At 33.5% G+C, this 15,258-nt stretch overlaps 1 protein-coding gene across 1 annotated transcript in view; it reads left to right on the top strand.

The window, feature by feature from the left end:
* mmd (disintegrin and metalloproteinase domain-containing protein mind-meld) overlaps window positions 1-15,258 on the top strand; it is a 673,422-nt gene that overhangs the window by 638,407 nt on the left and 19,757 nt on the right. The window contains exons 11-14 of the mRNA XM_088243654.1: window positions 3,774-3,946; window positions 5,055-5,388; window positions 11,042-11,209; window positions 12,533-12,837. Of these exons, the coding sequence (XP_088099780.1) occupies window positions 3,774-3,946; window positions 5,055-5,388; window positions 11,042-11,209; window positions 12,533-12,837 (980 nt within the window). The remainder of the gene's footprint in view (window positions 1-3,773; window positions 3,947-5,054; window positions 5,389-11,041; window positions 11,210-12,532; window positions 12,838-15,258) is intronic.

Consider the following 15,258-nt stretch of genomic DNA (forward strand, 5'->3'; position numbering starts at 1 on the left):
AAACTACAAAAATAACGGATGAGACGGGAAAAGAAACTAGAAGCAAAAGTCAACCAGTCATAAACGGTGTGCCCCAAGGTAGTGTACTGGGTCCAATACTATTTCTTGTATACATTAATAATCTCTGTAACATGGAACTTGGCAAAGCCATTATTTCTTTCGCAGATGATACCGTAATCGTTTTCGATGGATGCTCATGGAACGATGTTTTTTGTAAGGCCACAGAAGGAATGGAAATGGTGAGAAAGTGGTTAGACATAAATTTACTTTCCCTCAATATTGATAAAACAAACTACATAACATTTAGCCTCAGTGGAGCTACCCAACCAGTCACATCTTTCAATGTTATGCTTCATACTTGTGGTTTAAACCAAATTCCTGGACAAGATAAAGTGCCGTGTACCTGCTCTCCCTTGAAAAGAGTTAATGAAATTAAATATTTGGGAATTATGATTGACAGCCATCTTAAATGGGAATCTCACATTTCTATGACTGTCAAAAAACTCCGAAAACTGATACATGTGTTCTACTCATTGAGAGGTGTTTTAGACTACGGAGCAGTTAAATCGGTATATTTTGCACTGTTCCAGTCGGTTGCGTCATATGGAATAATTGGATGGGGTGGTTGTTCGGAGGTCATACTAAATCCATTGGTCATTCTCCAAAAAACAATATTGAAAATAATGCTAAAACTGCCATCTACTTACCCCTCTCATACTCTATTTGAAACAACAAATTTACTAACTGTCAGACAACTTTATGTTAGAGAAGTCCTTACAAATTTCTGGTCTTCAATAAAAAATAGAACACAACAAAATATTAAAACAAGATATGCAATGAGCATAAACTTTGGGGTACCTCTAAGTAGAACTGCCTTTTTTCAGAGGCATTTTGCAGTATTGGGCCCTAGGTTTTTTAACATGTTGGACCCTGACATAAAGACATCTGTCAGTTACAATGATTATAAGAAGAAGGTGAGCAAGTGGATTAGGGGTAGACCTTTTTATATCCTGTAATTATTTTCATGACTAAAAATTGTGTTGCTTTTAATTGAAAAAAATCTCTTATTGTTTTTATGTATATTTCATTTTTACTTTTTATGTTTATTCATTTACATATGTTTTTTTTTTTCTTTTTAAAACTAGTATTTTAACCGTATCTTATTTTTTAAAAAAAAATATAAATGGTATATTCTGTAATTTATTTTTGTTCTTCAATTTTTATTATTATCGGTATGTTTTCCAATTTATATTTTTGTTTAATTTCTTAATTACTCATTTTAAATATTATAATGTGTATTTGTGGTTCAATTTTTATTATTATCGGTATGTTTTATAATTTATAATAATTGTGTCTCATTTATTTACTATTAATTGCATATTTTCTAATCTATTTTTATGATTCAATTTTTATTATTATTACTTGCATGTTTTCTAATTTAAATTTATATTGATTTTTAATAATGTTATTATTATTCTTTGAATTTATTAAGCATCATTTAATGAAATTAAAAATAAAATAAAAAACACAAGAATAAAATAAGGTCCTTCCTAAACACAGGAATTTCCTAGCTAGTCGGGACCTGAAACAAATAAACTATGTACATTTAAAAACTGTGAAATGCTAAATAAATAAATAAATAAAGTATATCATTCATATATTAATATATAGACGCGCCATATAGGATAAAATGTTTGAAAAAGTAGTGAAACGAAAACGTACCCATAGTTTTTCTTAGAGGTGGGGGTCAGTGCTATGCAAGCTTCTGACGTCACTATGACCTGTAAAAGTGTATTGTGACGGACCCCCGTAAATAATACTCACCCTATATTACCCATAGTTACTAAGTTTGTTTAGTTGTACCAGGGTCTGCGTTCTAACACGAAGTTTGAAATAATATTTAATTGTACTCGTATCTACAAAGTACAATTTAATTTTCTGTATCAAAAATAAAATAATTTAACTTTTTTTTTATCAAAACATGTTTAATTATAGATTACCGACAAAAATTACCGACAAAAATGATTTTTTTATAAATAACCTTATTACATATAATTTCCATAATATTACCACGTCTTGTGACTTAATTTTTTGTGTGAAAAAAATCGCCCCCGGTAAATCTATTGTTAGCATGTTTAAGGTTGCGTGGAATAAATGACCTAATTAGTCGACACATTGTTCATAATTTTTTCGTTAGTCTCTCGAGGTTGAAGTTCATTGCGTTTCCACTAATATTTGAACCATCTCAAAATGATGTTTTCTCGATCCCGGAAGAAAGTCACTTTTAGACCCTTTGAATAAGAGATCACGAATAAGTAGCTGTTTGATAAACCAATTGATTCGTAAATAAACATGTAGGCACCGTGCAAACTAACTAAGGCTGGGTTGTTTGATTATTTGTAATAATATGATTTTTTTAAAACTGGCCTTAGCGTGAAAAACAATTTTTTTTTATGCAGGACCAGCAAAATGATCTACATATTTTTAAATGTCATTAAAATATGCAACAATTATCCTAATTTATATTTTATTTTACTTTAAGAAAGAACACGGCTTACCATTTTGTTTTCGTGTTGATATAATTTAATTTAACTCTTCAGCACAAAAAAGCACATCGGGCTTAATAAAGAGACTGCCGACTTTGTAGAGCGTAGGCTCTGTCGCACGAGTCCAGTTTTTGTAACATGGATGAATGACAAATACGACGCTCTACAAAGCCGAGGTTAGCCGATTAGGCCGGCAGTCTCTTTCTTAAACCCGATGTATTTTATTTAATGCCGGGTAATGTACTTACCTGTGTGTATGTTAATGCACTTTGCCACTAATATGCTATGCAGTTGTGCATTTTGCCACTAATATGTATGTAATAATGTTATTACTATACACCCCTGAAATTTTAAGTCATCTCACCTGGTATTGCTACGATTGAAAGATAAATATAATACTTTGGTTAGTCAATTGTCTGTGGCTTGTGTTAAAAGGCTTTCGCCTTTAGGTGCCCGCAAGCAAAGAAATCGCACGGAATTCGTTATGCCTACGAAACAACCATTGCGTGCCAGTGACGCCATTTTATGCACGATGCTCCCCAATCCTCGCTAATGAAAGCGCTCCCTCCACATATCAGAAAACCGTTTTAAACACCGTGGGTCTTCCTATCGACTTCGCTTATACTAAAAGGCGATGATTTTTTAAATCAATAACGAGTTAAAAAATTTCAATTCCATAAACGGTGATTTTCTTTAATTTAATGCTACTGCTTTCATTGCCCTTTCATTGTGAGTTTATAAATCATATGGAGGACTTATGTCGGTTTCAGTGCCGAAATATGGTGGCATTCCACGCCATGGTAGAAACTAAAATACCAAATTGAATCGGGTTGTGGTCCCGTGGCTAGTGTCTCGGACTCACGGATCGAAGGTCCGTGGTATGAATCCCACCCCACCCCAACTTGATTCCCATTTTCTATTAGTGAGTTATTTTCAACTCGTTGAAAATGGCCGTCAAAATGAAATATTCGCGTTAACTATAAGAACGCAAATATTTATTTTAAATTATTTTTTTTAAATGTTCGGGAAGTCAAAACGATACCTAAGCTTTATCCATGGTCAACAATTTTAAAACGGGTAGATCATTCTGCCAGACCCTTAATTTTTATAATATATTTCAATCGCACGTTAAATATCAAAAAGAGAGTGTGTGGGCATATGAACTTTGCATGTTTTTGTAAAAAATATTTTTATTATTAGTTAATTTTGTTTCCTTCTTCCTTACAGTACTTCAGAACTCTCAACACGAGGGTATCCTTAGTATACATTGAAACTTGGCAGGGATCAAATCAGGCTCAGATTGACAAGGGCCAGGACATAAGCAGAGCTTTACTTAACTTTAATGATTATACCTCGAGAAAATTGTTCAAAGTCGACAAAGATACCACGCAATTACTAACGTAAGTATAATTTTATTCAGTTTTTACTAACCTGTAATAACTAACTTGTTTATGAATATTTTCAAATAAGCAAATACGAAATATATTTTTTCTTGCCGTTGGGAACAATTTATTTTATTTCACTAATTTGCGGTGTTAACTTGGTATTTAACAATGTTACTTCAAATGGTGTGATAAAAAATCATACAAAAGGAACATATATGCGTATGTTTGTGTGAAATAAACTCAAATAGAACAAAAATAATATCGTTTTAATCGGGTTTACCTTGTTTATCACTTAATATCATTTTTATGTATGTAGATAAATAAAGAAAATTATTTAAACAATATTTTATAAATAGAAGACGAGTGATACTTTAATCCACAAATTTGGAATATCCAGTGACCGGTTTCATCGCTTTTGCGACATCTTCGAGACCGGTATCTTTATTAAGGAGTTCAATGTATTTATACAAAACAGAGGTAAGGATCATATGAAAGTAAATCAAATAAAGTTATTTTTATCTTAAGGATCATTATCAAATTTTTTTCGGGTTAGCTAATGAGTTGATATAATGCTATTTTAATAAGTTTAAGTATCATATTTGAAGATATCGCGAAAGCGATAAAACCGGTCACTGGATATTCCAAATTTGTGGATTAAAGTATCATTCATCTTTTATTAATAATAAATAACAATGAACTTCCATCAAAAACTTTCACTTACAAACTAAAATGTTTAAACAATATTCCAAGAAATTAGAATACCGTTTATACTTTCAGTAAAATTACCAAAATTTTATCAAAATACTTGTGTAAATCTTCAGAAGTCCTCCCACCACGGATATGCGTATATTTATAGTTTATTTTAGGGAGGGCTTTATTTTATTTTTACTAGTAGTCGTGATGCAGGTTACTAACGAAATATGAAATATCCCCAACAGATGTTCACATTGTCAAAGAACAACTTGTGACAACAACAAAGCTTTAAACAAAATGCTAGTGTTTGAAAACTGGGTTATCAATAACCATATACAGGAGAATCCTTTAGACTTTTGAAAAATTCTCTCAAATATACAGGTATTGAAGATTTTACTAGATCGAATGAAGCTTGAATCTTTTTTTCCAGAGGTGAGACATTTCAAGGCGGGGAATCCGGCATGGCGGTTCCCGAAACCGTCTGCACAGCCAAATCCGTTGGCATCAGCGTAGACATCAACACCTACGAACCCCACCTTTTGGCGGGTACCATGGCTCACATGATCGGCCATAACATCGGCATGGGTCATGACGACGGGAGAGAGGAGTGCTATTGCAGAGACTGGCATGGCTGCATCATGGCGCAGACCATCGTCGGGCTGGAGAACGTCCAGCCTTACAAGTTCAGCGAGTGCAGCAAATCTGATTACATTGATGCCTTGAGAATACGACACGGAATCTGCTTGCTCAATAAACCAAACGAGGTTAGTTTCTTCAAAATAATTCAAATTTGTTTTTACGACTTTCAAAAGATCAATGTATTATTATATCGGATTGCCAAACGTTTCATCCGAGGTTTTCGTGTTTCACAATATCCCAAATTAAATTTAAATTTGTATTTTTTTCAACTGGATTGTTACGTTTCCTTCCACTTTTTTCCTATTAGCTGGGAAGTCAGTGCTATACAATCTCCTGACGTCACTGCGACCTCTGAAGATCTATTGTGATGGGTCCTCGTGAATAGTTCTCGCCCTCCAAGCCCAGGTCTTTAAAGAGCCGGGCTACTGTGAGAGTTCTCATTTTTCTAAATCTCCCCCTCCAAGCCCAGATCCGTTAAGTATCGGACTGTTAAGTAAAGGGTGAGCTGTTATACTTCCTCAGGATAAACTAGTGGTCCCCCGAGGATGCGACTTCTTTTATGATGTAAAACATCACATTCACCTACAATGTGTATAGGTGTTTCCTCATCTCTTCAGCTCATTGAGGATCCTTTATACTAAATGTTCCTCACATGTCAGTATTGTCGACCTTCATGGCATAAACATTTTCTGCATCTATTTGCATATTTTTGTTTTTACTTTTACATTTCCCATATTTTGCATCAATATTAAGTAAATAATACACACAAGACTCATCCCGATTTTTGATCAGCTCCTCATTTTTTATTCGTCTGAGATCTTCATTAAAAAGTATTTTTACGAGATTACATCGGTATGGATGAAAATTCTCGCAATCCACAGAGCGGTAAAATAATAAAATATCCGAAATTGAGTTTAAAACCGCCAGAATATCCGCTCTGGTAACTAAATAACGTATCATATTCCACGTGTTTTTCTACCTCACGGCCCTACCTGATATTGGTTCATATTTTCTCATTTTTTAAAATGTCTCCTCAGATCCTCCACCCCGCCCTGAGCTAAAAGGTAACTAAGTTAGTTCTCGGATCGCTTGGGATTTTACGAAATGGATTACCCGCCTTGAGCGCGGGAGATTCCAAAATGGCGGAGAAAAAATAATATAGCTTTCATTCGTGGTCCAACCCGACTTTCCGGAAAACATTGAAACTTAAACACAAAACGATTATCCGTGTGTAATTACTTCTTTTCCTTTTCCCTTTCTTAAACAAACTTAATTACCCTCGATTTTGGATTAGAAAAATTGCGCTCTGAGACAAACTAAGACACGTGATATTTTTAGCCAGAAAGAAGAATCTTTATTTGGTTACTTTGATTACACACTTTCCTCCAAAATCTTTCGATACTTAACAGAGATAGAAAAAACATATTAGACTACATCAATCATAATACCAATTCGTATGTTACAAATGCGAGTACTTTTTAATGCATATTACATATTTATGACCCACCGAAACAAAATTTTCTGCCGAAACCGAAACATATTTAAATTTGTTGAAAATCACTTCAAAATGCCCACAATTATTTTAATTGTTAAAACTTACGAGTTCATTAAACTAAGTGTTAAATAAAATACACAATTTCAATTTCAATTTTATTTATTCATATATATATTTATACATTACAAAATGGAATATCTTAATTCATACATATAGAAATAATTAGGTAAAATTAGGTAAACATAAAAAAAATATATAAGTATACATGATATCCAGAGAATAATATGTTAAAAAAGTAAGAGAATCTTGTAACGAAAAACTCCCTCAGAGACGTGAAAAATGACAATGTCCAAAGTAATATTGTTCAACATAGAGATAACCCTTCCAACAGGCATAACCATTGGCAGGTTGGTTCTGTGTATTGGAATGTGAAACAGTCTATGCTGACGCTGTCTAAGGTAATTATCAGGAACATAAAAGCTAATGCTTCGCATAAGTTCAGGGTTGTAAATAATACCGCGCAACAATCGAAAGTAGTACGTAGTAAAATACACATTCCTTCTTGTCTTCGAACTGCTGTAACCAAGCATTCCCTGGAGGGAATCAGTGGGATCAAGCCATGGATAATATCCGCACTACCTCGTGTAGAGAAACCGAAGAAATTCCTTCTGAACCTTTTCCACCATAAGAGATACCAAAATGAAATAAAAGGCAAAAAAATAATAAGTAAACTTGTTTATTTTTTGCGCTTTTTGGTTCGTTGTTATTTTTTTTTATTTTCTTTTATTTAGGAAACATACAGTACAGTTACAAAGTCCAATCTTTTACACAATTAGACTTAATTCTAATGGACCAGTGAAGTTTCCATATTATAAAGCAATTATATGTAAGGTTAATTATGAAAGTATAAAAAAGAGAAGGAAAAAGAAAAACATAAATGAAAGTTGTTTAAAAATTAAAATTTAAGTGAAAAAAATATATTTTAAAGTTTGTAGTTTGTAGTGAGTATTTACAAATGGAAATAATATTAAAAATGAAGAAAATTTGTAAGAGTAATTGAAAATTAAGAATTGAAATAAAGAATGAAAAACATGCTCAGATGTAAAAATAAAATAAAAAAGTAATAACATTTAAAAAAAACAAGGAAGAACATAAATATACACATATTTATTTTAAGGGATTCAAAGAAACGATGAGAAGAATCTTTAAGTGAAATATAAGACAATAAATTTAAGTCAATTTATATTGATTTATAAATAATAATTTATGGCAACATATTGATTTTATTTACATATTTAATATAAGTAATTAAAAGTAGTTTAAAAGTATAAAAACATGCCAATGCAGCAAAGAAAAAAGAAAAAATAAAGAAGGAATAACAAGTATAGCAAGTAATCTTTAAAATTAAATTAAAGTTATACACTAAATTTATCTGCAGCAATTCTGCAATGTACGCTATGTTAAAGTTTTTTATAGGAAATTCAACTTATCCACTATAATGGAATTACAAAAATAAAAATTCTAAAGGTCACGCGGCCGAGTCACGAGCCATAAGATGCATCCGAGCACAGCCGAACGTAATCCGGCACAATCTGAGCGCAGGTTTCAGCTGAGCCGAAGTTTTGGCTATTCACCTGTTACTATTCCATATACGAGTACATCCAGGCATAAGGAATAACATCGTAAAAACTTTATTCAAATTAACGAGAGATTCGTCCTGTTTTTATTTTATTTTTTAAAGCAGCGCTTATTGGTTGGTCGTTACTCGGAAACATATCATTTTTATAAAGACTCAGAACGATATTTACCAGATGGAGTACACGTTGTTTTGCGCCGGGGTTCCGTTCCGAGAGACACCGACGTAAAATGAACACAAATATAATGGAAGATATTATAAGATTAGGTTCCGTGTTGAAATTCTAAGGACAATCTAACATGTTTATTTAATATATATCCCAAATATATTCAAAATAAATTACAAACGTATTTAATAAATACAGTTTAAATTCGTTCACAAAATAAATAATAATCTCTTGATATAAATATTGCATTTTTTATAATAAATACTAACTCACCAGCTCGCCGGTATTAAACTAAATTCAAACGCATTTTTGGAAAAAGCGTCCAATTTCATTTGCTTTGATTGTTATTTCTTTTTTGTAGAATCATTGCGTAAGCTACAAATATTTCAATAATACACTTTTTATTTTCTTAAAAACAAAACGAAAACTAACTCGGAAACAGTTTCACATACACAATAGGCTGCTCGCGTACACGGTTATATAATAAAACAACGCGTAAAAGTGTGTCTGCTATTAGAATCGCGGCGCCTACACTGTCGTCTGGTGTCGGCCGGACCGGGGAATCCCTCGCCGGCACCGACCGGCGCGGCGTAATTGTAAATCGGCTTAAATCGAACCAGCGCGAAACGACGCCGACGTTTACCTGTACTTTAATTTTGCATTAAAAATATGTTTAATTGTTTTCAGGTTATAGAGAAACGATAAAGAAAAAGAACAATTTTATGCTAATATTTCAATGTTAGTATTTAAAATAAAGTCACATTAGATCAATTTTGAGAATGCATTGTGACTTTAAATTATAACAAAAAATTACTAACCAACCCTTATCTAATTACTGTACGTCCGTTAGCAACAACAACAACACCAAACCATCACACCGTTTCCCCGTAACGGTAGGCAAAGAGGATAGAACGCCACATCACTCCATCTTTGCATACAGATCTCGCTTCTTCTACATTCATTCATCTTCTCATGCACGCGCGCCGATTATTCCGACTTTTGACATGTCCATCTTCAAGTATTTGTTGAATTTGGTCATGGCATGTCTTTCTCGGTCTTCCTCTATTTTTGCATCCATCAACATTCGCATTGTAAATATTCTTAGCCGTTCTTTCGCCGTCCATTCGCTCTACATGTCCAAACCAGCGCAGAGCTCCTTACTTGATTTTGTCGATAATGCTTGTCTCAGCCTTACATAATGTACAAATCTCAACATTTTTGCTTCTATCGTACATAGTTACTAGTATTTACATGTATGTTTAATTTTTTAAATTATAAATGGTATATTCTCTAATTTATATTTGTTCTTCAATTTTTTATTAATATTGGTACATTTTCAAATTTATATTTATGCTTCAATTTTTATTATTGTCTGTATGTTTTCTAATTTATATTTATATTTAATTTCTTAATTACTAATGCTTTATTTTATAATTCGTATTTATGCTTCAATTTTTATTATTATCGGTATGGTTTCTAATTTATATTTATGATTTATTTCTTAACAACTAATGTTTTATTTTATAATTCGTATTTTTGCTTCAATTTTTATTATTATCGGTACGTTTTCTAATTTATAATAATTATGTCTCATTTTTTAACCATTAATGGTTTATTTTCTAATTTATATTTACGATTCAATTTTTATTATTATACCTGCATGTTTTCTTATTTTCATTGATTTTTTTAATGATATTATTATTCTTTGAATTTATTAAGTATCATTTAATGAAATAAAAGAAACACATGTAAAAAAGAAGGTCTTTCCTAAATACAGGAATATCCTAGCTAATCGAGACATGAAATAAAGAAATTCTGTACATTTTAAAACTGTGAAATATATAAATAAATAATATTACCACTCATTTGTCTGAAAGACCGCATTTCGACAGCATTCAGCCTACTTTCATCCCTGTTTTTCCAAGTCCATACTTCGCTCCCATACATCAGGGTCGGGGCCAGGACTCCTTCTTTCTGTGCCATATCAGGCCTCAACCCCACGCACTCCCGTCCAGTCGCGGATGTTTCTCAGCCAGGACATCTGTCGCCTTCTAACTCCACGCTTTCCCTCGATCTTTCCCATCATAATCAGCTGTAGAAGCGCATATTTGCTTCCGCGCATGATACGGCCCAGATATGCGAGTTTTCTGTTTTATTGAGGACAGTAGTTCTTTTTCGGCACTGGCTCGTCTCAACACCTCCACGTTAATCACTAAATCTGTCTACGGAATTCTCAGCATTCTCTGGTGAAGCCACATTTCAAAAGCCTCTAATCGGTTCATGGAGTTCACCTTGAGAGTCCATGTTTCAACCCCGTAAAGCAATTGTGTTAGTATATTAATAAAATGTATGCCCTCATTTCGTAGGATGATGAAGCGACGATTGAGCTTGTTTTGTAATGTGGGGTCCGATCGCCGAGTTGCGCATTTCAACAGAGTTTAAACAATAATTTATTAATCAATTAACTGATTTGATCCCCAGTTGGAGGTGAGACGGTCGTGTGGTAACGGGGTTGTTGAAGAAGGCGAAGACTGCGATTGCGGGACGCTGGACGACTGTCAGGAGAAGGACCCTTGCTGTGACCCCATCACCTGTAAGCTGACAAAAGAAGCGCAGTGTGCCACAGGAGCGTGTTGTGAGAACTGCCAGGTGAGTAAAAACAAAGGGAATTTTTTTCGTTTTATCTTTTAAAATATTTGTTATAAAAATTAATGATTAAAAATAGGATGTTTCCACGTACTCCCGATTACATTTTTAAAAGTGGATTTGATGTGCCGATATAGGGTTCATCCCTTAGATTATATGCTAGTTTCGGAATATGTAAAAAGTTAAAACAATGAAACAAATATTATAATGAAAAATTTCAGTCCTGCGGGATATTGTGCATAATGTTTTATTACGCGCGGTGAAAATTGGAGAAGTAAATTGTACCGCAAAGTTTCTTGAAAATGTACGAAAAAAATATATTCAAAATATTTTGGTAAAAACGAACTGCTTAGAACGAAGACACTAATACATATAAATCAACCAATGATAAGTAAGTTGTGGAAGGGTTCCGGTTTACTTACCGTCAACGGTCCAATCGGCAGACCTAACCGAGAAGAAGCGGAAGAAAACTTGAGACGTCACACTTGGATTCATTTCAGAAATTCAAATCTTGAATAAATGAAAAACGCTGATAATACAATACGTACATTAAAAATCAAAAATATTGGCCTTATTTAATAGTCTATTAATATTTTTTTTAAAAACCACTCAACCCTCTCATTCTTAAGTTAACCCTGCATTACATGATTTTTTAAATATATTTTTTTATTATTAAAAATCATATTTCTCACCCTAAAAACGGGTGGAAAAATCATTTTCTACACTATGCAATGGTTACACTCATGGAAATATTAAGTATGAAAAAACATGTTTATCTTTATGAGGAACAATTACAATGAGGAACTTCAGCCCTAAGAGGAATTTGGATACATTTTTTTTCTTGCGCGCAGAAAAAAATTAAGCGGTAAATTGTACGGCAAAGTTTCTTGAAAATGTACAAAAAATAAATATACTTTAATAAAAACGCACTACTTTGAACGACGTGACTGGTTCATATGAACCAACCAATGTTATGAGAGCTGTGAAGGATTACTTGGTTTGCTTTCCGTAAACGAAGCAATCGGAAGCACTGATAGAGAAAATCGTCTGACGTAACACACGCGGAGTTATTTCAAAAATACAAAACTTTAAAAATTCATAGCGCTGATAATATGATATATAAAAGTTAAAAATTTGGTTTAATTTACTAACAAATGTTTTCTTTTTTTTTTAAAACACTGAACATTTGTTACAATCATTGTCAAGTCATTGTCAATGATTGTAACAAATCAAGTCATTGTTACAATTTATTTTACACACTATTTGGTATCTTGAGTTTACAGTAGCATAATTAAAATTGTTTTGAATCGGATATCTGTTTATCAGTTGCGTTCCCGCGGCGTCGTTTGTCGCGAGGCGGGCAACGAGTGCGACCTGTCAGAGCGCTGCACGGGCGAGTCCGGCGCCTGTCCCCCCGACGTACACAAGAAGAACGGCCAACCGTGCGGGATGAACACGGGCTACTGCTTCGGCGGCGTGTGCCCCACCCTGGCGCTGCAGTGCGAGCAGATATGGGGCGAGGGGGGCATCGCCGGGGACAAGCAGTGCTTCGACCAGTTCAACTCCAAGGGCTCCATCAACGGCCACTGCGGGATGGACGCGGCGCAACACTACATCAAGTGCGAGTCGGAGTAAGTCCAAACCACGTTTACAAAAAAAAAAATGAAAATGGATTATGACAGTATTGATTCTAGATCATACTTTAGTAATTTTAAAAAAGGAATGTGGACGTCTAGATCATACACGAGCATTTTCGAAAAGGGAATATAGTAGCGAAGTAGTTTGAATGCTGTTGGGGTTGGAGCTTATACCCTAGTTGGAGATCGGTAGAAGATACGAGCTTGATGTTTGATGCAAATTTATTACATTTATTTATTAACGGACATTGTCCATATATACAATTTATAGAGTTTGAATATTACAATAAAAGAATAGTTTAAAACATAAAAAAAAAGAAAAGAAGCATTGACAAACATAGGGACATCAAGACAAGATCTGGGCTATTTATTTAGTGCTCGTTTAAATCGTTTTAAACTTGGACAAAAAAGTCCAGATCTTCTCTTGAGTTAACAATACGACAAATACGGGTCATTGGAGAATTAAGGCCATAGTTTGTTCTATTCTGATCGATGAACAGTACTTCATTGTTTCTCAATCTACGAGTCGGAATATTTAATTTTACTTGTTCTAGTAATGATAGAACATTGATTATACCATTTAGTATGCCAAACATATGTATGTTCGGCATACTAAGAGTCAATATTAGTTCTACGTTTTTGTAGACTAGAAATATTTAACATTGACTCCATTTCAGCATAAGAATAATTACCTCTCTCTAGTCCAAGCATCCACGCTATTTTTCGAAGCAAGCGATGTTGGAATAATTCAATGTGATTTATGCGATTGACATAGAATGGAGACCAGATCACGGAGGCATATTCTAGAAGAGGGCGAACAGTTGAGCAATAAAGAGTTTCGATTGTACGGACATTAGTAAAATCAGAGGATATTCTGTTAATGAAGCCAAGTAATTTCAATGATTTATTTACTGTATTATCTATATGCTCGTTGTATGTCAGTTTATAGTCCAAAACAACTCCTAAATCTCTGATTACATGGCGAATAAATTATTCATTGATTTATTTCGCGCGACCGTAACGGCGATGATGTCTTGAACTGACTGCACTTCGACTACATGCTGGAATGGACTTGTTTCACGACCGGGTTGAGCTGACTTGGTTGGGCTGACTCTTTGGGCTGGTTACGTTACCACACCCTGTGTTTTCTTAATAGGCCGCGTTCCTTTGTTCTTCATGTCTCCACGGTTGTAATTAAGTTAATGTACTCCAGGACGTCGCTTTTATATGGACGGACCTCAAATGTGCAATAATGTTGCTCATGCAGAATAGGTTATATTGTATTCAATATAAAATGCTGACTTGCTTTTTACAATCGTTGCTCTATATTTTAGGTGAAATCATTAAGCACCTGTGTGTGTCATTGATCAATGTAATATGACCCTCACAGTTGTCTGGATCATAAACGAGTACTTTTGAAAAAGGAATATGGGAGTCTTCATCAAACATGATTTTATTGAAAAGGGGATATGAAAGTCCAGATCATACAGTCGACAAATATTTTTAGTTGCTACGGAAAATGATGTAAGCCTGAGTATTATGATTAGCAGGGCTAATTATGGTAACAGGTTGTCTGAGTAATGCAGTGTTCATCATCGTTCCCATGAGTGAATAGTCATTAAAATCTATATTCATTATCGCAACATCCGTAATATAGTAGTTTTATTGATAGGTAAATTATAATACGTAATAGATTAAATAGAGCAAACTTACACGACATTTTTTAATATTTTTTTTATAAAAACTTTTATTAGCTTAAAAAAACAATACATACATTAAAAAAACGAAACACTTGAGGTTGAACTTGCCCAAAAAGAGTCTGGCTCTTGTGTTTGGCAAGTTTCCAAAAATAGTAAAAAGAATGCAAAACAAAATTACACAATAAATAAGAAATTAAACAACTGTCAAAATGGAGAAAAATTAACAGTAATAAAAAAAAAATATATAATAAAAATAAAATACAATTCGGTGGGTCGATATTTATTGTTTTAATACTAATAATTTGTTTAATTCCCGGCAAACGCAAAAACCAGTACACCACGAGACCGACTAATCTTCAGTCGATTTCCTTTTGCAGGATTTTTACCTGAGAGTACTCGTGATTCTGATAAAATTATCATTTTAATCTGTTTTGTCAAGTCTCACTTTATTATTTGAATCGGGTTGTGATTCTGTGGCTAGTGTTGCGGACTCACGGATCAGAGATCCAAGGTTCGAACCTCGCTCTACTCCTACGCGATTTCTATTTTCTAATACTGAGTTATTTACATTTCTTTAAATAGGGTCACCAAAATTGATAAATTTCGGTAAAATGTAAGAACGCTAATACATTTTTAATTAAAAAAATTATACATATTAACAGAAGCGTTTTTATTAAAATCATTACCAATTGATTTTAAAAAAACGGAAAATATA

This window comes from Micrasema longulum, unplaced genomic scaffold (genome assembly GCF_059751315.1).
Source record: "Micrasema longulum isolate JH-2025_06_02 unplaced genomic scaffold, ASM5975131v1 h1tg000222l, whole genome shotgun sequence".
NCBI classification, from domain to species: Eukaryota; Metazoa; Arthropoda; class Insecta; order Trichoptera; family Brachycentridae; genus Micrasema; species Micrasema longulum.